Genomic DNA, 22,465 nt, shown 5'->3' with positions numbered 1-22,465 from the left:
TTAATTATTAATTAGTAATATAGGAATTAATCGGTTATTTATTACAGGATAAAAATTTGGGGAAAATGGGAGGAAAAAGCTTGGAGGGTTTTGTTTTCCCAGAGTCACCTGGATAAGGTTTAAAATTCCTTGGAAAAATGAAGAAATTCCATGGAAAAATTATAAAAATCCCATTTATTTAAAGGTTTGGACTTCCAATTTTTCTTCATTCCCAAAAATATCAAGGATCCACTTCTCCTTCATTTAGAAAATTCCCAAATTCCTGAAAACAAAGAAGATGGGAAGCAGGAGCACGTGGATCCTGGAATTTCTTCAAAATTCCCATAATTTTATTTAAATAAAAATTCCTGGCAAACTTCCCATGGGATTCTGCCATTAATGAAATAATTATTGTAATTAATCTGTTATTTATTACATGATAAAATTTGGGAAAATGGGAGAAAAAAACTTGGAGGGTTTTGTTTTCCCAGAGTCACCTGGATAAGGCAAAAAATTCCTTGGAAAAATGAAAAAATCCCAAGGGGAAAATTATAAAAATCCCATTTATTTAAAGGTTTGGACTTCCAATTTTTCTTCATTCCCAAAAATATCAAGGATCCACTTCTCCTTCATTTAGAAAATTCCCAAATTCCTGAAAACAAAGAAGATGGGAAGCAGGAGCACGTGGATCCTGGAATTTCTTCAAAATTCCCATAATTTTATTTAAATAAAAATTCCTGGCAACCTTCCCATGGGATTCTCCCAATAATATAATAATTCTTGTAATTAATCTGTTACTCATTAAATGATAAAATTTGGGAAAAATGGGGGAAAAAAACTTGGAGGGTTTTGTTTTCCCAGAGTCACCTGGATAAGGTTTAAAATTCCTGGGAAAAATGAAGAAATTCCAGGGAAAAAAAGACAAAAATCCCATTTTTTGAAAGCTTTGGATTTCCAATTTTTTGTTTCCAAAAAAATCAAGGAGCACTTTCCTTAATTTAGAAAATCAGGAAAATTTGGGGAAAACACCTGGAAAAAGCTTGGGGAGTTTTATTTTCCTGGATAAGAAAAAAAAAAATCCCAGGAAAAATGGAAAAAATGGGATAAAAACTGTCAAAAACAAGATTTTTTAGGACTATTTTAAAATTATTTTGGGATGCTGGGAACAGCATCCCAAATATCCATTGGGAATATCCCAAATATTCTTTTTCCAAAGGGAAATTCCAGCTCAGAGCACAAATCCAGCTGGGATTGGAGTTTTTATTCCATAATTTCTGGTTGTTTTCTTGGAATTTCCCAAAATTTGGGAGAAATCCATGTTTTTTCCAAGCCCTCCAGAATCCCAAGGTGTGGGATCACCCCTGAGGTCTCTCAAGGAGAAATAAAAATCTTGGAGCATGGGAAAATCAGGAAATTTGGGAATAGCAGCTTCCAAATGGAATTGGAAAAATCCTGAGTTGGGAAAAATAGGAAAAGGAGTGGTGGGAAAAATCTCCTCCAATTCCCAGAATTTTTTAGGAGTTTTGGGATGAGTTTCCCTTCTCAGTGCAAGAAATCCCATTAAAAATTGGGTTTTCCCAAAGAAATTCTTTTTCTGGGAATTTTCCAGTGCAAAAAATAAATAAAATCCTCATCCTGAGCAGGGAAAGGAGATTTTTCCTGGGAATTATTTACAGGAAAAGAGGATAAAACTCCAAAAACAAAACCTTGGAGATGGAAATTCCAGCCCTTCCAGTGTTTTTGGGATTAGGAAAACCTCGGCTGGGGAGGAATTCTTCCCTTTGAAGGCAGCCAGGGATAAAATTTCCACTTTTTACAGCGGGGTTTGGTCCAGAAAATTCCGGAAAATTCCGATTTTCCCCATGGATCAGGAGCTGTGGGAGTTTTCCTTTGGATGGAGCCGGATCCTCTGGATGTGTTCATAGCACGACTGGGGAGGGAACAGAGAAAAAAATCAGGGAAAAATTTGGGAATTCTGGGATCAAATCCAGGCAGAAAATCCCTGCTGATCCCAAGGAGAATTCCAACAGAATTCAATCTGTCTGGAATTAAGGATTAGGATTTTTTTCCCAGCCCAGCAAGGGAATAAAATCTCAAAAATTCCATTCCAGAAAAGCTGGAATTTTGCTGGAATTCCTGGAAAAAAAATTTCCTTACCTCCAGTGTTGTCAGCAGGAAGTCCAGCATTCCTCCCTGGTTGGTCGGATCCATCAAATCCCGGATCAGGTGGATTTCAGCTCCCAGGTGTTGGATCCTAGGGAAAAACAAATCCCAAAATCCAGGAAAAATCTCAGGGCATGTGGAGGGGTTGGAATTTTGGAGAAGAGTAGGAAAACTCTGGAATTCCGGTGCTGGTGCATCTGGATCTGCTGGAGGGATCTGGGATCTCGGAATCGCAGAATCCTGGAACTCCAGGATCACAGAATCAGAGAATTCCAGAGTCACAGAATCCAAGAATTCCAGAATCCCAGAATTTCTGAACTCCAGAGTCCCAGAATCACAGAACTCCACGTTTCCAGAATAACAGAATTCCAGAATCTCAGAATCCCAAAATTCCAGAGTCCTGGAACTCCAGGTTTCCAGAATCAGAGAATTCCAGAGTCACAGAATCCAAGAATCTCGGAATCCCAGAACTCCAGAATCACAGAACTCCAGGTTTCCAGAATCAGAGAATTCCAGTGTCACAGAATCCAAGAATCTCAGAAGCCCAGAATCCCAGCATTCCAGATTTCCAGAACTCCAGGTTTCCAGAATCACAGAATTCCAGAATCCCAGAATTCTGGAATCCCAGAGTCCTGGCACTCCAGATTTCCAGAATCGTAGAATTCCAGAGTCACAGAATCCAAGAATCTCAGAATCCTGGCATTCCAGAATCCCAGAACTCCAGATTTCCAGAATCACAGAAATCCATATTTCCAGATTCATAGAATTCCAGAATCACGGAATCCAAGAATTCTAGAATCCCTGAATCCCAGAACTCCAGGTTTCCAGAATCATAGAATTCCAGAGTCTCAGAATCCCAGAATCCTGGCATTCCAGAATCCCAGAACTCCAGATTTCCAGATTCACAGAATTCCAGAATCCCAGAATCCCAGAACTCTGGAATCACAGAACTCCAGGTTTCCAGAATCATAGAATTCCAGAGTCACAGAATCCAAGAATCTCGGAATCCCAGAACTCCAGAATCACAGAACTCCAGATTTCCAGAATCAGAGAATTGCAGAGTCACAGAATCCAAGAATCTCAGAAGCCCAGAATCCCTGCATTCCAGATTTCCAGAACTCCAGGTTTCCAGAATCAGAGAATTCCACAATCTCAGAATCTAAGAATTGCGGAATCCCAGAATCCTGGAACCCCAGTTTTCCAGAATCACAGAATTATGGAGTCACAGAATCCAAGAATCTCAGAATCCCAGAACTCCAGATTTACAGAATCATAGAAATCCATATTTCCAGATTCATAGAATTCCAGAATCCCAGAATCACAGAACTCCAAAATCACAGAACTCCAGGTTTCCAGAATCAGAGAATTCCAGTGTCATAGAATCCAAGAATCTCAGAATCCCAGAACCCCAGCATTCCAGATTTCCAGAATCCCAGAATTCCAGAATTCTGGAATCCCAGAGTCCCAAAATCCCAGAGACCCGGAACTCCAGATTTTCAGAATCACAGAATTCCAGAGTCACAGAATCCAAGAATCCTGGAATCCCAGAACTCCAGAATCACAGAATCATAGAATTCCAGAATCCCAGAACTCCAGATTTCCAGAATCAGAGAATTCCAGAGTCACAGAATCCAAGAATCTTGGAATTCCAGCCTTCCAGAATCCCGAGATCCAAGAACTCCAGAGTGTTTGGGGCTGGGAAGCTCCTTCAGGGAAATCCATGAGCAGGGATTTCCCATTATCCCAATTTTTTCCAAGCGCTTCCCACTGGGAACACTTCCAGGGATGGATCAGCCACAACTTTGGGATACCCCATCCCAAGAAAATTCCAGATCCGTCCATAGGAAATTCCAGTCGCTGGATGGAATTTTGGATTCTTCATCTCCCAACAGAATCCCAGTCCCTGCTGAGGGTGGAAAATTCCTGTGGGAATCCCAGAATTCCAGAGTGTTTGGGGTTGGAAAGGTCCTTAATGATGATCCATGGGCAGGGACCTCCCACTATCCCAATTTTCTATGGGATAAGAGGTGGACTGGGATAAAAGGAACGATTTTCCATTAAAACCTTGGAATATCATCTGGGATAAGGCACAGACAGTCTGGAATTCCAGGATAAAAGGAATCACTTTTTCCATGAAATATCCTTTGGGATAAGAGATGGACACTCTGGAATTCTGGGATAAAAGGAATCTCATTTCCATGAAAACCCTGGAATTCCTCTGGGATAAGACACAGACACTCTGGACTTCCAGGATTAAAAGAATCTGATTTTCCATGAAATATTGTCTGGGATAAGACACAGACAGTCTGGAATTCTGGGATAAAAGGAATCACTTTTCCCATTAAAACCCTGGAATATTGTCTAGGATAAAACATGGAAACTCTGGAATTCCAGGATAAAATGAATCTGATTTTCCATGAAAATCCTGGAAGAGGCTCTGAGATAAGACACAAACTCTGGAATTGTAGGATAAAAGTAATCTCATTTCCATGAAATATCTCTGCCATAAGACACAGACACTCTGGAATTCCGAGATAAAAAGAATCTGATTTTCCATGAAATATTGTCTGGGATAAGACATGGACAGTCTGGAATTCTGGGATAAAAGGAATCACTTTTTCCATGAAAACCCCAAAATATCCTTTGGGATAAGACACAGACACTGTGGAATTCCAGGATAAAAGGAATCACTTTTTCCATTAAAACCCTGGAATTCCTCTGGGATAAGACATGGACACTCTGGACTTCTGGGATAAACGGAATCTGATTTTCCATGAAATATCCTTTGGGATAAAACGTAGACTCTCTGGAATTCTGGGATAAAAGGAATCACTTTTTCCATGAAAACCCCGAAATATCCTTTGGGATAAGACACAGGCAGTCTGGAATTCCAAGATAAAAGGAATCTCATTTCCATGAAATATCCTTTGGAATAAAACACAGACACTGGAATTCTGGGATAAAAGGAATCTGATTTTCCATTAAATATTGTCTGGGATAAGACATGGACACTCTGGAATTCTGGGACAAAAGGAATCTCATTCCCATTAAATATCCTTTGGGAAAAAAACACAAACACTCCAGAATTCCATCCACACTTTATATCCCAAAAACCCAACCGCGCCTCTGGAAAAAAAAAAAAAAAAAAACACACAAAAACCCCAACACATCCAACCCCAGATCCCAAAAGTTTCCATTGGAATTCTTCCAGCTGGAAACATTCCAGAGGGAACGAGTTGCACTCACTTGGCCCGGGACACGACGAAGACGAGCAGCGGCAGGAGGTCGTCCATGGGCAGCCGGTACTCGGCGCCGCGCAGCCGCGACACCGTCAGCTCCAGCTCCTCGTACGTCCTGCGCAGGATCTCCAGCTTCTGCCGCGGGTCCACCGTCGTGCTGTGAGGGGGGGAAAAACAAACGTGGAGAAGCTGCACCCGGAAAAACGGGGTTTAATTAAAAAAAAAAAATTGGGGATTAAGGGATTTCGGGAGATTTGGAGTTCGTGGATTGGCTCCAAAGGGTGGAGGAAAGAGAAGCAACAAGAGCCGGGGCCAGGAGATATTCCAGGGTGGAATGGGACACTGCTGGTGTCTTCCATATTGTGTCCAATCCCCCAGGATGGGACATTCCTGCTGTCTCAAATATGGAATAGGACATTCTTGGGATCTCTGAAGTGGAATGGGACATTCCTGGCATCTCCCATATTGAATGGGACATTCCTGGAGATCCTCTTCTGGAGGATCTCCAGCTTCTCCCGCGGATCCACCGTGGTGCTATGGGGGTAAAAGAGCCGTGGAAAAGCTGCACCCGGAAAAACGGGGTTTAGGAAAAAAAAAAAATTCGGGATTAAGGGATTTCGGGAGATTTGGAGTTCGTGGATTGGCTCCAAAGGGTGGAGGAAAGAGAAGCAACAAGAGCCGGGGCCAGGAGATATTCCAGGATGGAATGGGACGCTGCTGGTGTCTTCCATATTGGATGGGACGTTCCTGCTGTCTCAAGTATGGAATAGGACATTCTTGGGATCTCTGAAGTGGAATGGGACATTCCTGGTCTCTCTCATATGGAATGGGACATTCCTGGTCTCTCTCATATTGAATGGGACATTCCTGGAGATCCTCTTCTGGAGGATCTCCAGCTTCTCCCGCGGATCCACCGTGGTGCTATGGGGGGTAAAAGAGCCGTGGAAAAGCTGCACCCGGAAAAACGGGGTTTAGGAAAAAAAAATAAATTCGGGATTAAGGGATTTCAGGAGATTTGGAGTTCGTGGATTGGCTCCAAAGGGTGGAGGAAAGAGCAGGCACCAAGGTTGGGCCAGGAGATGTTCCAGGGTGGAATGGGACCTCCTGGGATCTCCAGTATTGGATGGGACATTCCTGGTGTCTCCCATGTCTCCCATATGGAATGGGACGTTCCTGGTGTCTCCCGAGTGGAATGGGACAATCCTGGAGATCCTCTTCCAAAGGATTTCCAGCTTTCCCCTGGGATGCACCGTGGTGCTGTCAGGATAAAAGAGCCATGGAAAAGCCGTGAAAAAAATAAATTAGGGATGAAAGGATTGATGGATTGGCTCCAAAGGGTGGAGGAAAAAGGAGGCTCCAAGGTTGGGCCAGGAGATGGTCCAGGGTGGGATGGGACATTCCTGGGATCTCATATATGGAATGGGACATTTGAGGATTTCAGGAATTCTGAGCTCTTTTGGGAGCTGGGCTCCAAGGCTTTGGAACCCCTCAGGGAATGTTGGAATATTTTCCCTCCGTGCTGATGCTGAGCTCGTCTGCTTTGCCTCAAAACCCCAGCTGGAACAACTGAAAATCATGGAATTGTGGAATTTTCAGGGTTGGATGGGATCCTAAAGAACATCCACCTCCAACCCCATGGCAGGGACACTTCCCACTATCCCAGACTGCTCCAAGTGTCCAGCCTGGCCTTGGACACTTCCATGGACCCAGGGGCAGCCACAGCTTCTCTGGGAATTCCATCCCAGCCCCTCCCCAACCCTCCCAGCCAGGAACTCCTTCCCAGGGAATATCTGTGGGAAGTGAAGATGCTGAGCAGAAAATTACTGGATTTCATCATTGATGTCATCGTGAAATTTTGGAGGGAAAAATTCCATGGAGTTCGCTTTGAACCAGAAAGCACATCCCAAACAACTTTTCCTTAAATAATGAATGGAATGGCATGGGAATGCTTTTAAAACAGGTACAAATTCCTGACATTTCCCAAAAATAAATCCCTGGATTTGAGTGGGAAGAGCTGGACAGGACTCACATGAGCTTCTGCAGGCACTCGGTGGCCGACAGGAAACATTTGTCCTTGATCAGGGAGCGCCTCTGGAAAAGAGACAGGAATACCTTTGGAATGTCAGGGGCAGAGATTCCAGAGCCATCCCACAAAACCTCCGTGGAAATCCACAGGCAGAGCCTCTGGACGGGAGCTGATCATGGAGCTCGGATTCCTGGGATTCGCTGGGAGAAGCTCTGTCCCCATCCAAGCCCAATTCCATGTCCCATTCCCATTCCCGGCTGGCTCCGAGGGTTTTCCTTACCTGGTTGGAGGTCAGGGAGAGGTCTTTGAGAGGCCACAGGTGCCTGGAAAGGGAAAAGCAGGAATTAGGATGGATTCCATCCTGAATCCCCTCAATTCTTCCATCTCCTCCTCCAAGGTGCTGCCAAAGCTTTGGAGGCTTCATTTGCTTCTCTCTTGGCCCTGCTCCAGGTGGGATTTGCCTCAGGAACCTGGGAGCTCCCATCCCATGGATCCACTTCCCTGGGAGCTCCCATCCCATGGATCCACTTCCCTGGGAGCTCCCATCCCATGGATCCACTTCCGTGGGAGATCCCATTCCAGGGATCCACCTCCCTGGGTGCCTCCATGCCATGGATCCAATTCCCTGGGAATTCCAGCCCATGGATCCACTTCCATCAGAGCTCCATTCCATGGATCCACTTCCCTGGGAGTTCCCATCCCCACGGATCCACTTCCCTGGGTGCTCCCATCCCATGGATCCACTTCCCTCCATCCCATGGTTCCACTTCTATCAGAGCTCCCATCCCATGGATCCACTTCCCTGGGAATTCCATCCCATGGATCCACTTCCCTGGAAGCCTCCACTCCCATGGATCCATTTCCCTGGGTGCCTCCATCCCCATGGATCCACTTCCATCACAGGTCCCATCCCGTGGATCCACTTCTCTCCATGCCACAGATCCACTTCCCTGGAAACCTCCATCCCCATGGATCCATCTCCCAGGGAGTTTCCATCCCATGGATCCACTTCCCTCCACCCTATGGATCCACTCCCCTCAGAGATCCCATTCCATGGATCCACTTCCCTGGGAGCCTCCATCCCACAGATCCACTTCCCTGGGAGATCCCATTCCATGGATCCACTTCCATCAGAACTCCATCCCATGGATCCACTTCTCTCCATTTCATGGATCCACTTCCTTGGTGCCTCCATCCCATGGATCCACTTCCCTGGGAGCTCCCATCCCATGGATCCACTTCCCTCCATCCCATGGATCCACTTCCCTCCATCCCATGGATCCACTTCCCTAGGAGCTCCCATCCCATGGATCCACTTCCCTCCATCCCATGGATCCACTTCCCTAGGAGATCCCATCCCATGGATCCATGGGAAGCTCCATCCCTGGGAGCTCCCATCCCATGGATCCCCTTCCCTGGGGATCCCATCAGAGTATGTGTTCCTCAGGGACGATCCCAGGAAAATCCGTGAGAAATTTTGGCACTTTTGGATCCAATTCCTCTCATTTCTTTTGGATGGAATCCAATTGAGACCCTGGATCTGCTGCGCTCCTGAAATCCTGGAGGGAAATTCCCAAGCTGCTTCCCATCACTTCCAGAGGTGGATCCAGGAGCACGAATGAATGAGAGAAACACCTGCCTCCACTTTTTCCATCTTTTCAGTTGGTATTCCCGTATTTTAAAAGGGAATGCCCTGGAATAAACATTCCTTTTCCAAGATATTTAACAATTCCAGATGATTTGGAGAAAAAAAATTGGGAATTTTCCACACAAAAATGAGGATTAGCAGGGATAACAGCAGTTTTCCATTACCAATTTTCCTTCCAACCAAACATTCCCAAGTAGGAATTCTGGGAGAAATTCCAGTGAAAAACTGGGAAAAACCAATGCTGAACCCAACAACAACTCAACCTTTCTGGGATTTTCCCTGGGGATGGAAAAAATCCCGCTTACTTCTGCACATCCAGGAACTCCAGGAGCTGGATATCCGGGAAGAGGCTGAGCTCCACAATTCCCTGGCAGTAGAGCTCGTCCTCACGCTGGTGCTGGAGCATGTAGAGCATGGAGAGCTCGGGATAGAATCCGGGCAGGATCAGCGGCAGCACCAGGCTGGGGCCCTTCCCGAGACTGGAAAACAGGGAAAAAACCCGGGATTTTCCAGGGAAATCCATGTGGATATTCCCAAACCCATGAGGGCATTTCCGAGGGGTTCTCCTTGTTTTCTGCTCTTCTGAGCTTGGCACGGTTGGGTTACGGTGGCCACAAGTTGGTCCAAGAGGATCTGGTGCTCCAGATCTCCAGGGAATTCACTGGGAGAAACCAGGAGCTCCAGATCTCCAGAATCACCAGGAAAAACCTGGAGCTCCAGGAGATGTTTGGAGTCTCTGGGAAAACCGGGAGCAGCAGGAGATCTCCAGGAAATTCACTGGGAGAAATCTGGAGCTCCAGATCTCTGGAGTTACCAGGAAAAACCTGGAGCTCCACATCTCCAGAGTCACCAGGAAAACCAGGAGCTCCAGGAGATGTTTGGAGTCTCTGGGAAAACTTGGGGCAGCAGGGGATCTCCAGGAAATTCACTGGGAGAAACCTGGAGCTCCAGATCTCCGGAGTCACCAGGAAAAACCTGGAGCTCCAGATCTCCAGAGTCACCAGGAAAAACCTGAAGCAGCAGGAGATGTCCAGGAAATTCACTGGGAAAAACCTGGAGCTCCAATCTCCAGAGTCACCAGGAAAAACCTGAAGCAGCAGGAGATCTCCAGGGAACTCACTGGGAGAAACCTGGAGCTCCAGACCTCTGGAGTCATCAGGAAAAACCTGGAGCTCCAGGAGATGTCTGGAGTCCCTGGAAAAATCTGGAGCAGCAGGAGATCTCCAGGGAATTCACTGGGAGAAACCAGGAGCTCCAGATCTCCAGAATCACCAGGAAAAACCTGGAGCTCCAGGAGATGTTTGGAGTCTCTGGGAAAACCGGCAGCAGCAGGAGATCTTCAGGAAATTCATGGGGAGAAATCTGGAGCTCCAGATCTCTGGAGTTACCAGGAAAAACCTGGAGCTCCAGATCTCCAGAGTCACCAGGAAAACCAGGAGCTCCAGGAGATGTTTGGAGTCTCTGGGAAAACTTGGGGCAGCAGGGGATCTCCAGGAAATTCACTGGGAGAAACCTGGAGCTCCAGATCTCCGGAGTCACCAGGAAAAACCTGGAGCTCCAGATCTCCAGAGTCACCAGGAAAAACCTGAAGCAGCAGGAGATGTCCAGGAAATTCACTGGGAAAAACCTGGAGCTCCAATCTCCAGAGTCACCAGGAAAAACCTGAAGCAGCAGGAGATCTCCAGGGAACTCACTGGGAGAAACCTGGAGCTCCAGACCTCTGGAGTCATCAGGAAAAACCTGGAGCTCCAGGAGATGTCTGGAGTCCCTGGAAAAATCTGGAGCAGCAGGAGATCTCCAGGGAATTCACTGGGAGAAACCAGGAGCTCCAGATCTCCAGAATCACCAGGAAAAACCTGGAGCTCCAGGAGATGTTTGGAGTCTCTGGGAAAACCGGCAGCAGCAGGAGATCTTCAGGAAATTCATGGGGAGAAATCTGGAGCTCCAGATCTCTGGAGTTACCAGGAAAAACCTGGAGCTCCAGATCTCCAGAGTCACCAGGAAAACCAGGAGCTCCAGGAGATGTTTGGAGTCTCTGGGAAAACTTGGGGCAGCAGGGGATCTCCAGGAAATTCACTGGGAGAAACCTGGAGCTCCAGATCTCCGGAGTCACCAGGAAAAACCTGGAGCTCCAGATCTCCAGAGTCACCAGGAAAAACCTGAAGCAGCAGGAGATGTCCAGGAAATTCACTGGGAAAAACCTGGAGCTCCAATCTCCAGAGTCACCAGGAAAAACCTGAAGCAGCAGGAGATCTCCAGGGAATTCACTGGGAGAAACCTGGAGCTCCAGACCTCTGGAGTCATCAGGAAAAACCTGGAGCTCCAGGAGATGTCTGGAGTCCCTGGAAAAATCTGGAGCAGCAGGAGATCTCCAGGAAATTCACTGGGAAAAACTTGGAGCTCCAGATCTCCAGAATCACCAGGAAAACCAGGAGCTCCAGGAGATGTTTGGAGTCTCTGGGAAAACCGGCAGCAGCAGGGGATCTCCAGGAAATTCACTGGGAGAAATCTGGAGCTCCAGATCTCTGGAGTTACCAGGAAAAACCTGGAGCTCCACATCTCCAGAGTCACCAGGAAAAACCTGAAGCAGCAGGAGATGTCCAGGAAATTCATTGGGAAAAACCTGGAGCTTTAATCTCCAGAGTCCCCAGGAAAACCTGGAGCTCCAGATCTCCATGGGATGGGAGCTCCAATGGAAGTGGAGTCACCAGGAAAAACCTGGAGATCTTTGGAGGCACTGGGAGAAACCTGGGCACTGAGCCTGGCTCAAGCAGACAAAGTCTGGGCACTGAGCCTGGCTCAAGCAGACAAAGTCTGGGCACTGAGCCTGGCTCAAGCAGACAAACACAAGCCCAGCACTTCCTGAATTTCAGGACCCCTCATAAATCCCACCGGCATCTGAACACGGAACCTCCGGGGGCACCACCAACCTGGGATCCACATCCTCCGAGGGCGCGCGGCCCTTCCGCTCCAGGGCCACCCGCAGCAAACCCCTGGGGAGAAAAAGCAAGGATTAGCTCCTTCCCTGGTTTTATTTAAGGATAATTTGTTCCCAAATGAGGCGCTGTCCCAGCACCCAGTGGGAGATCAGTGAAAATCCCTGGAATTCCGGCAGAGCTGTTGCAGTGTTTGAGGGGTTTCTGCTGGAGCAGCACAAGCACCAGGAATGGCTGAGAACTGCAGAATTTCCATGGATTCTGAAGAGCACGGTGGCCACAATTCCTGATCCCACTCTGGAAAAGGAGCTGGGCTTTGTCTCAGTTTTCCAGATAATCCTGGAATGGTTCAGGTTGGATTTTAGGAATTCCTGGCTGGGAGGGTGGGGAGGGGCTGGGATGGAATTCCCAGAAAATCTGTGGCTGCCCCTGGATCCCTGGAAGTGTCCAGGGAGAGGCTGGATGGGGCTTGGAGCGCCCTGGGAAAGCAGGAAGGGACTGGAGCGGGATGAGATTTCCAACCCAAAGCATTCCATGATCCCATTTTTCCTTCCGTCACGGATTTCCAACCACAGGGATTTGTGCTCTGACTGATGCTGTCACCTCAAGGAAGCAACTCTGCCAGGAACTCCCAAAGACTCCCAGGAATTGTCAAGAATTCCCAAGAATTACAAAGAACTCCCAAGAATTCAGAAGAATTCCCAAGAATTATAAAGAACTCACAAGAATTTGGAAGAATTCCCACAAATTACAAAGAGCTCACAAGAATTCTCAAGAACTCCCAAGAATTACAAAGGACTTCAAAGAATTCAGAAGAATTCCCAAGAATTACAAAGACTCCCGAAAATTCTGAAAAATTCCCAAGAATTCCAAAGAGCTCCCAAGAATTCCCAAGAATTCAGAAGAATTCCCAAGAATTACAAAGAACTCCCAAGAACTCCCAACAAATTCAAAGAATTCACAAGAATTCAGAAGAACTCCCAAGAATTTAGAAGAATTCCCAAGAATTCCCAAGAGCTCCCAAGAATTTCAAAGAATTCCCAAGAACTGCTAAGAATTCTCTAGAATTGCCAAAAGAACTCCCAAAAGAACTCCCAAAAGAACAACTCCCAAGAATTCTGAAAAATTCCCAAGAATTACAAAGAACTCCCAAGAGCTCCCAAGAGCTCGCTAAAATTCCCAAGAATTCCAAAGAGCTCCCAAGAATTCCCAAGAATTCAGAAGAATTCCCAAGAATTACAAAGAACTCCCAAGAATTCGGAGGAAGTCCCAAAGAAGTCCCAAGAATTACAAAGAGCTCCCAAGAATTCTGAAGAATTCTCAAGAATTCCCAAGAATTACAAAGAACTCCCAAGAACTCCCAAGAAATTCAAAGAATTCACAAGAATTCAGAACTCCCAAGAATTTAGAAGAATTCCCAAGAATTCCCAAGAGCTTCCAAGAATTCCAAAGAATTCCCAAGAACTGCTAAGAATTCTCTAGAATTGCCAAAAGAACTCCCAAAAGAACTCCCAAAAGAACAACTCCCAAGAATTCTGAAAAATTCCCAAGAATTCCAAAGAACTCCCAAGAGCTCCCAAGAGCTCGGAAAAATTCCCAAGAATTACAGAGAGCTCCCAAGAATTCTGAAGAATTCTCAAGAATTCCCATGAATTCCAAAGTACTCCCAAGAATTCCCAAGAATTTCAAAGAATTCACAAGAATTCAGAAGAATTCAGAAGAACTCCCAAGAATTCCCAAGAGCTCCCAAGAATTTAAAAGAATTCCCAAGAACTGCTAAGAATTCTCTAGAATTGCCAAAAGAATTCCCAAAAGAACTCCCAAAAGAACTCCCAAAAGAACAACTCCCAAGAATTCTGAAAAATTCCCAAGAATTACAAAGAACTCCCAAGAGCTTGCTAAAATTCCCAAGAATTCCCAAGAGCTCCTAAGAATTTCAAAGAATTCCCAAGAACTGCTAAGAATTCTCTAGAATTGCCAAAAGAACTCCCAAAAGAACAACTCCCAAGAATTCTGAAAAATTCCCAAGAATTACAAAGAACTCCCAAGAGCTCGCTAAAATTCCCAAGAATTACAAAGAGCTCCCAAGAATTCCCAAGAATTACAAAGAACTCCCAAGAATTCTGAAGAAATCCCAAGAATTACAAAGAGCTCCCAAGAATTCTGAAGAAATCCCAAGAATTACAAAGAACTCCCAAGAATTCCCAAGGACTCCCAAGAATTCCAAAGAATTCCCAAGGACTCCCAAGAATTCCAAAGAATTCCAAAGGACTCCCAAGAACTCCCCAAGAACTCCGGACCACAAACGAGGCCCAGCTCCAAATCCCACAATCCCAAACCCCCATCCCATGCTCCCACCCCACGGCGAAGCTCCAGGCTGGACTCACTGGTAGAACTCCCAGATCTTCCTGGAGTAGAACTTGACCTCCTCCTGCGCCATGGCCACCAGGTGCCGGTTGGCGCCGATGCCGGAATACGTCGCCTGGAACGCCGCGGTCAGAGCCCGGAGCAGCTTCCCCAAGGGATGCAGGGAAGATTCCAACGCCTGGAAATTCCAATTTCACGGATCAGGAGGAGAGGGAAAACCCCAAAGGGCGCCGGGATTTCTCCTGGAATTCCCAGCTGGAATTTGGGATCTTCTGGAGGCCTTAAATACTCCCCAGTTGGGATTTACTGGGATATTCCAGAAGGAACAAAAGGAAATTCCAATTTCACGGATCAGGAGGAGAGGGAAAACCCCAAAGGGCGCCTGGAGTTCTCCAGGAATTCTCAGCTGGAATTTGGGATCTTCTGGAGGCCTTAAATGCTCCCCGATCCCTTTTCCAGTTGGGATTTGCTGGGATATTCCAGAAGGAACAAAAGGAAATTCCAATTTCACGGATCAGGAGGAGAGGGAAAACCCCAAAGGGCGCCTGGAGTTCTCCAGGAATTCCCAGCTGGAATTTGGGATCTTCTGGAGGCCTTAAATGCTCCTCGATCCCTTTTCCAGTTGGGATTTACTGGGATATTCCAGAAGGAACAAAAGGTGCTCCAGGGAAAATTGGGTGAGGGAAAAATTTATTATTGATTTTTAAATTATATAATTATATATATATTTTATATATATAATTATATAATTATATATATAAATATATATATTATATATTTTTTAAATATAATTATATAATTATATATATTTTTTTAAAGTCACTTCTCTATTTGTAATAAATTCGTTATTATTAAATTCTCCATTTATTTTCAAATTCTGTATTACTACATTTTCTAGTATAACAATTATATGTTTTTAAAACCTATAAATAAATGTTTATCTCTAAATCCAAATAAATTTTCTATTATTAAATTCTTATTAAATTTTCTATTTACTAATAACTTCTCTATTATTAAAATCTCAATTTATTATTAAATTATTCATTACTAAAATCTCTATTATGTAAATTCTCTATTTAGTATGAAATTATTATCTATCATGAAATTCTTTATCAAATTCTCTACTGATAAAATAATTATTATATTAAATTCTCTATTATTCTCTATATTATTATTCCCTATTTATAATAAAAATCTCCATAATTAAAAATTCTCTATTTATTAATACATTCTTTATTATCAAGCTTTATATGCATTGTTACATTGTTATTAAATTCTCTATTTATTATTAAATTATTTATTAAGTGCTCTAATAAATATTAAAATTTTTATTATTAAATTTTCCATTTATTATATAAATTCTGCATTTACTAGTGAATTCTCTATTATTAAATTACCTTTTTTATTAATAATTCTCTATTTGTTACATAAAGTCTCTATTATTAATTTAATAATTCAACATCAATATATTATTAAATGCTTTATTATCAAATTGGCTATTTATTATTCAATTCTCAATTTGTGATTCAATTCTGTATTATATAAATTTTCTACTATTAAATTTTCTATTTATTATTAAATTCCCTATAAATTCTCAATTATTAAATTATTCATTATACTAAATTCTCTATTATTAAATTCCCTACTTATTAAAGCTCCATAATTAAATCGTCTATTAATTACTAAACTCTCTATTTATTATTAAATGCTTTATTTTAAAATTCTCTATTTATTAATAAATTCTCTGTTAATTATTAAATTATCCATTATTAAATTCCCTGTTTATCATATACATTTCTTATTAAATTCTCCATTACTAAATTTCCTTTTTTTTTAATATAAATTCCTTTGTTACAAATAAATTCCTCATTTATAATATATTGTAATTTATAATATATTTATAATATAGATTTATATTTATATTTTTATAATATTTCTCTTATAATATAAATCCTTTATTATTTAATTCTCTATTAATAAATTCTCTACTATGAAATTATTTCTTCAATAAATCCTCTGTTATTCAATTATTTATCATCAAATCCTGGATTTTGATCATTTTAATAATGAAATTTTTATTAATTTTTGATAGTTTTATTAAATAATTTCAATCCTCACCTTCTCCAAATAACTCTGGAGTGACTCTGGCTCCTGGTGCTCGGTGAGGTCTTCCAGGATCTCCTCAATTTTCCAAGAAAACTCCTCAGAACCTCTGGAAAATGGGAATTGAGGAGTGAATGGATAAATCCCAACTGGCAAATTCCAAAGGGGCACTGAAATAATTTCAACAAATTCATTTTTCACGGATGTGGATTAATCTCAGCAGCAAAAATTCCAGCTGAGGTGGGAAATTCCTGCTCCTTTTTCTTGAGCGGGAACAACTGGAAAATTCTTGGAATTGCGCAACACTCCTGGGTGGGAATGAGGGTTTGCATTCCCAACAGGAATTCCTGGGATTTCCTCTTGGACAGAGCAGGAATTCCCAGGATTTCCTCAGTAAAAGTTCCCTGGCAGAACAGGAATTCCCAGGATTTTCTCTTTGGGGGAAAAGGAATTCCTGGGATTCCCTCATAGTCAGAACAGAAATTCCCAGGAATTCCTCAGGGACTCCTGGGATTTCCTCACTGGAAGAACAGAAATTCCTGGGATTCTTTCTCTGGGATTCTCTCTCTGGCAGAAAAGGAATTCCTGGGATTCCCTCATTGGCAGACCAGGAATTCCTGGGATTTCTTCCTCAGCAGAACAGGAATTCCCGGAATTCCCTCAGTAAAAGTTCTTTTGGCAGAACAGGAATTCCCAGGATTTTCTCTTTGGGGGAAAAGGAATTCCTGGGATTCCCTCATTGGCAGGACAGGAATTCCCAGAATTCCCTCAGTAAAATTCCCGTTCCTTTGGGAGAACGGGAATTCCTGGGATTCCGACATTGGCAGAACAGATATTCCCCATTTCCTCAGGAATTCCCAGGATTTCCTCAGGAATTCCCAAGATTCCCTCAGTACCTCTGGCAAAACGGGAATTCCCTGAATTTCCTCATTGGAAGAACGGAATATTCCCAGGATTTCCTCACAAATTCCCAGGATTCTCTCTTTGGCAAAACAGATATTCCTGGGATTTCCTCAGGGATTCCCAGGATCCCCTCATTGGCAGAACAGGAATTCCCGGGACTCTCTCTTTAGCAGAACAGAATATTCCCAGGATTTCCTCAGGAACTCCCTGGATTCTCACTTTGGCAGAATATGAATTCCCTGGATTTCCTCAGTGATTCCCAGGATCCCCTCAGTGGCATAACAAATATTCCCAGGATTTCCTTGGGAATTCCCGGGATTCCCTCAGTACCTTTGGCACAAGAGGAATTCCTGGGATTTCTTCTTCAGCAGAACAGGAATTCCCAGAATTCCCTCAGTAAAATTCCTGTTCCTTTGGGAGAACAGGAATTCCTGGGATTTCCTCATTGGAAGAACAGAAATTCCCAGGATTTCCTCAGGAATTCCCGGGATTCTCTCTTCAGCAAAACAGGAATTCCCTGGATTTTCCTCTTTGGCGGAACAGGAATTCCTGGGATTCCCTCATTGACAGGACAAGAATTCTTGGGATTTCCTCAGGGGTTCCTGGGATTTCCTCAGGACCTTTGGCAGAACAGGAATTCCCAGGGTTTCCTCAGGGATTCCCAGGATTCCCTCACTGGAAGACCAGAATATTCCCGATTTCCTCAGGAATTCCCTGGATTCTCTCTTTGGCAGAACAGGAATTCTCTGGATTTCCTCAGTGATTCCTGTGATTCCCTCATTGGTAGAACAAATATTCCCGATTTCCTCAGGGATTCCCAGGATTCCCTCATTGGCAGAACAGATATTCCCGATTTCCTCAGGAATTCCCTGGATTCTCTCTTTGGCAGAACATGAATTCCCTGGATTTCCTCAGGGATTCCTGGGATTTCCTCATTGGAAGAACAGAATATTCCCAGGATTTATTTCCTCAGGAATTCCCAGGATTCTCTCTTTGGCAGAACAGGAATTCCCTGGATTTCCTCAGGGATTCCTGGGATTCCCTCATTGGCAGAACAGATATTCCCAGGATTTCTTCAGGAATTCCTGGGATTCTCTCAGCACCTTTGGCAGACCAGGAATTCCTGGGATTTCTTCCTCAGCAGAACAGGAATTCCCGGAATTCCCTCAGTAAAAGTTCCTGTTCCTTTGGGAGAAAAGGACTTCCTGGGATTCCCTCATAGTCAGAACAGAAATTCCCAGGATTTCCTCAGGGACTCCTGGGATTTCCTCATTGGAAGAACAGAAATTCCTGGGATTCTTTCTTTGGCAGAACAGGAATTCCTGGGGTTTCCTCAGGAATTCCTGGGATTCCTTCATTGGCAGATCAGGAATTCCCAGGATTCCCTCAGTACCTTTGGCACAACAGGAATTCCCGGGATTTCTTCTTCAGCAGAACAGGAATTCCCAGAATTCCCTCAGTAAAAATCCTGTTCCTTTGGCAGAACAGGAATTCCTGGGATTGCCTCATTGTCAGAAGAGGAATTCCCGGGGTTCTCTCTTTTGCAGAACAGATATTCCCATGATTTCTTCAGGAATTCCCAGGATTCCCTCAGTACCTTTGGCAGGACAGGAATTCCTGGGATTTCTTCATTGGAAGAACAGAAATTTCCAGGATTCCGTCAGGAATTCCTGGGATTCTCTCTTCGGCAGAACAGGAATTCCCAGGATTTCCTCTTTGGCGGAACAGGAATTCCTGGGATTCCCTCATTGACAGGACAAGAATTCTTGGGATTTCCTCAGGGATTCCTGGGATTCCCTCATCGGCAGAACAGGAATTCCCTGGATTTCCTCAGGGATTCCCAGGATTCCCTCATTGGCAGAACAGATATTCCCGATTTCCTCAGGAATTCCCTGGATTCTCTCTTTGGCAGAACAGGAATTCCTGGAATTCCCTTCGTACCTTTGGCAGAAGAGGAACTCCCTGAATTTCCTCAGGGATTCCTGGGATTCCCTCATTGGCAGAACAGATATTCCCAGGATTTCCTCACAAATTCCCGGGATTCTCTCTTTAGCAAAACAGATATTCCTGATTTCCTCAGGAATTCCTGGTATTCCCTCAGTAGCTCTGGCAGAACAGGAATTCCCTGGATTTCCTCTGGGATTCTCAGGATTCCCTCATTGGCATAACAAATATTCCCAGGACTTCCTTGGGAATTCCCGGGATTTCCTCAGTACCTTTGTCAAAACAGAAAGGAATTCCTGGGATTTCCTTATTGGAAGAACAGAATATTCCCAGGATTTCCTCAGGAATTCCCGGGATTCCCTCAGTACCTCTGGCAGAACAGATATTCCTGGGATTTCCTCAGCTCCTTGCTGGTTTGGATGTGGAATCCCGTGAAAGATTCCTCCATTTCCTCCTTGCAGCCAGAATGGAGGAATTCCAGGAACTGCTCGAAGATTCCCGTCCATCTCTTCTCCACTGGGAACTCCTTGAGGCCCAGCTGGCTGGAAAACAACACAGGGTTGGGATTTTCCATGGTTTTCCCAAATTCTTGTGGATTTCCCCCTAAAATATCTGGGATTTGATGGAAATACAGGGCTGGGAGAGCTGGGAATGTTTTCCTGGAGAAGGGAAAATTCCAGGAGAGCTGGAGAGGGACTGGGATAAGGGATGGAGGGACAGGACACAGGGAATGGCTTCCCATGGGAAAAATTTGGATTTAGATGGGATTTTGGGAAGGAATTCCTGGCTGGGATGGAATTCCTAAAGAATCCGTGGCTGCCCCTGGATCCCTGGAAATGTCCAAGCTCAACTTGGATCCAGCTGGGAGAGTGGGAGAATCCATGGAATGGGATCATCTTTAAACTCCATTCCCACCAAAACCATTCCCAGATAATCCTAAATGGATTCCATAAATAGGAATTCCATAAAAACCCTTCAAGTCTCTTGTCCTGACAATAAAAATCCTTTGAGGAAAAAAAAAAATTCCAGTGGGACAGAAATAATCTGGAATTTTTGAATTCCTGCTTCATGCACTGCTGGATATTCCTAAATATTCCTAATTAAAATTCTTTATCTCCCTGGAATTCCTGCAGAAAAGCTGGAAAAGAGTTGAGGAACTGCTCCCAGGAGTTGTTCCTGCCTGGATAGCTCAGGGAAAAGGAATTTCTGTCCCACGGATGCTCTGAGGGACTGGGAATGTTTTAGGGGGGAAAAAAGATGGAACTGAACTGGGATTTGGGAGGGGAACTGGAATTTGGGTCCCATTCCCCAGGATCCCATCCCGAGGACCCCATTCCCCAGGATCCCATCCTGAGGATCCCATCCTGAGGACCCCATTCCCCAGGACCCCATTCCCCAGAATCCCATCCTGAGGATCCTGTTCCCAAGGACCTCGTTCCCAAGGATCCCATTCCTGAGGAGCCCATTCCTCACGATCCCACTCCAAGGACCCTGTTCCCGAGGACCCCGTTCCCAAGGATCCTGAGGATCCCCCTCCCGAGCACCCCATTTCCCCAGGACCCCATTCTGAGGATCCCGTTCCAAGGATCTCTTCCCGAGGATCCTGTTCCCAGGGCCCCATTCCTGAGGACCCCCTTCCCCAGGATCCCAAGAATCCCATTCCGAGGGTCCCCTTCCCAAGGATCCCAAAGACCCCGTTCCCCAGGACCCCTTTCCCGTGGATTCCAAAGATCCCCTTCCCGAGGACCCCGAGGACCCCATCCCCCAGGATCCCGAGGACCCTGTTCCCCATGACCCCGTTGTTCCCCAGGACCCTGTTCCCCAGGATCCAATTCCTGAAGACCCCAAGAATCCCATTGCCCAGGACCCCATTCCCCAGGACCCCATCCTTCCCCAGGACCCCGTTCCCCATGACCCCAAGCACCCCGTTGTTCCCCAGGACCCCAAGCACCCCGTTGTTCCCCAGCACCCCGTTATTCCCCATTATTCCTCAGGATCCCGTTGTTCCCCATTGTTCCCCGTTGTTCCCCATTGTTCCCCAGGACCCCGCTGTTCCCATTGTTCCCCGTTGTTCCCCGCTGTTCCCCACTGTTCCCCGTCGCTCCCCGCTGTTCCCCGTTGTTCCCCAAGACCCCACTGTTCCCCAAGACCCCGCTGTTCCCCATTGTTCCCCGCTGTTCCCCGCTGTTCCCATTGTTCCCCGTTGTTCCCCGCTGTTCCCCATTGTTCCCCGTTGTTCCCCGCTGTTCCCCATTGTTCCCCGCTGTTCTCCGCTGTTCCCCTCTGTTCCCCGCTGTTCCCCAGGGCCCCGCTGTTCCCCGCTGTTCCCCATCGTTCCGCGCTCTCCCCGCTGTTCCCCGCTGTTCCCATTGTTCCCCGCTGTTCCCCGCTGTTCCCCATCATTCCCCGCTGTTCCCCTCTGTTCCCCGTTGTTCCCATTGTTCCCATTGTTCCCCGCTGTTCCCCGCTGTTCCCCATCATTCCCCGCTGTTCCCCTCTGTTCCCCGTTGTTCCCATTGTTCCCATTGTTCCCCGCTGTTCCCCGTTGTTCCCCATCGTTCCGCGCTCTCCCCGTTGTTCCCCGTTGTTCCCATTGTTCCCATTGTTCCCCGCTGTTCCCCGTTGTTCCCCATCATTCCCCGCTGTTCCCCATCATTCCCCGCTGTTCCCCGCTGTTCCCCGTTGTTCCCCATCGTTCCGCGCTCTCCCCGCTGTTCCCCGTTGTTCCCATTGTTCCCATTGTTCCCCGCTGTTCCCCGCTGTTCCCCATCATTCCCCGCTGTTCCCCTCTGTTCCCCGTTGTTCCCATTGTTCCCATTGTTCCCCGCTGTTCCCCGCTGTTCCCCATCATTCCCCGCTGTTCCCCTCTGTTCCCCGTTGTTCCCATTGTTCCCATTGTTCCCCGCTGTTCCCCGCTGTTCCCCATCATTCCCCGCTGTTCCCCTCTGTTCCCCGTTGTTCCCATTGTTCCCATTGTTCCCCGCTGTTCCCCGCTGTTCCCCATCATTCCCCGCTGTTCCCCGTTGTTCCCCGTTGTTCCCATTGTTCCCATTGTTCCCCGCTGTTCCCCGCTGTTCCCCATCATTCCCCGCTGTTCCCCTCTGTTCCCCGCTGTTCCCCATCATTCCCCGCTGTTCCCCTCTGTTCCCCGTTGTTC

The 22,465-nt window shown here is 45.6% G+C and overlaps 1 protein-coding gene across 3 annotated transcripts in view; it reads right to left on the bottom strand.

The window, feature by feature from the left end:
• Nucleotides 1–547: 547 nt before the first annotated feature.
• Nucleotides 548–22,465, bottom strand: part of ALS2CL (ALS2 C-terminal like) — a 57,456-nt gene continuing 35,538 nt past the window's right edge. For all 3 annotated transcript variants that reach the window (XM_059489041.1, XM_059489044.1, XM_059489038.1), the window contains exons 17-26: nt 19,677–19,850; nt 16,477–16,570; nt 14,379–14,536; nt 11,986–12,048; nt 9,361–9,534; nt 7,688–7,730; nt 7,411–7,472; nt 5,389–5,538; nt 2,137–2,233; nt 548–1,909 (exon numbers count right to left, since the gene is read on the bottom strand). In XM_059489041.1, coding sequence (XP_059345024.1) covers nt 1,847–1,909; nt 2,137–2,233; nt 5,389–5,538; nt 7,411–7,472; nt 7,688–7,730; nt 9,361–9,534; nt 11,986–12,048; nt 14,379–14,536; nt 16,477–16,570; nt 19,677–19,850 — 1,078 coding nt within the window. In that variant the 3' untranslated portion in view covers nt 548–1,846. The remainder of the gene's footprint in view (nt 1,910–2,136; nt 2,234–5,388; nt 5,539–7,410; nt 7,473–7,687; nt 7,731–9,360; nt 9,535–11,985; nt 12,049–14,378; nt 14,537–16,476; nt 16,571–19,676; nt 19,851–22,465) is intronic.

The sequence above is a fragment of the Ammospiza nelsoni genome, chromosome 1, assembly GCF_027579445.1.
Source record: "Ammospiza nelsoni isolate bAmmNel1 chromosome 1, bAmmNel1.pri, whole genome shotgun sequence".
Taxonomy (NCBI): Eukaryota; Metazoa; Chordata; class Aves; order Passeriformes; family Passerellidae; genus Ammospiza; species Ammospiza nelsoni.
Note: the sequence above shows the minus strand (reverse complement) of the source record. Positions and strands in the feature narration are given on the sequence as shown.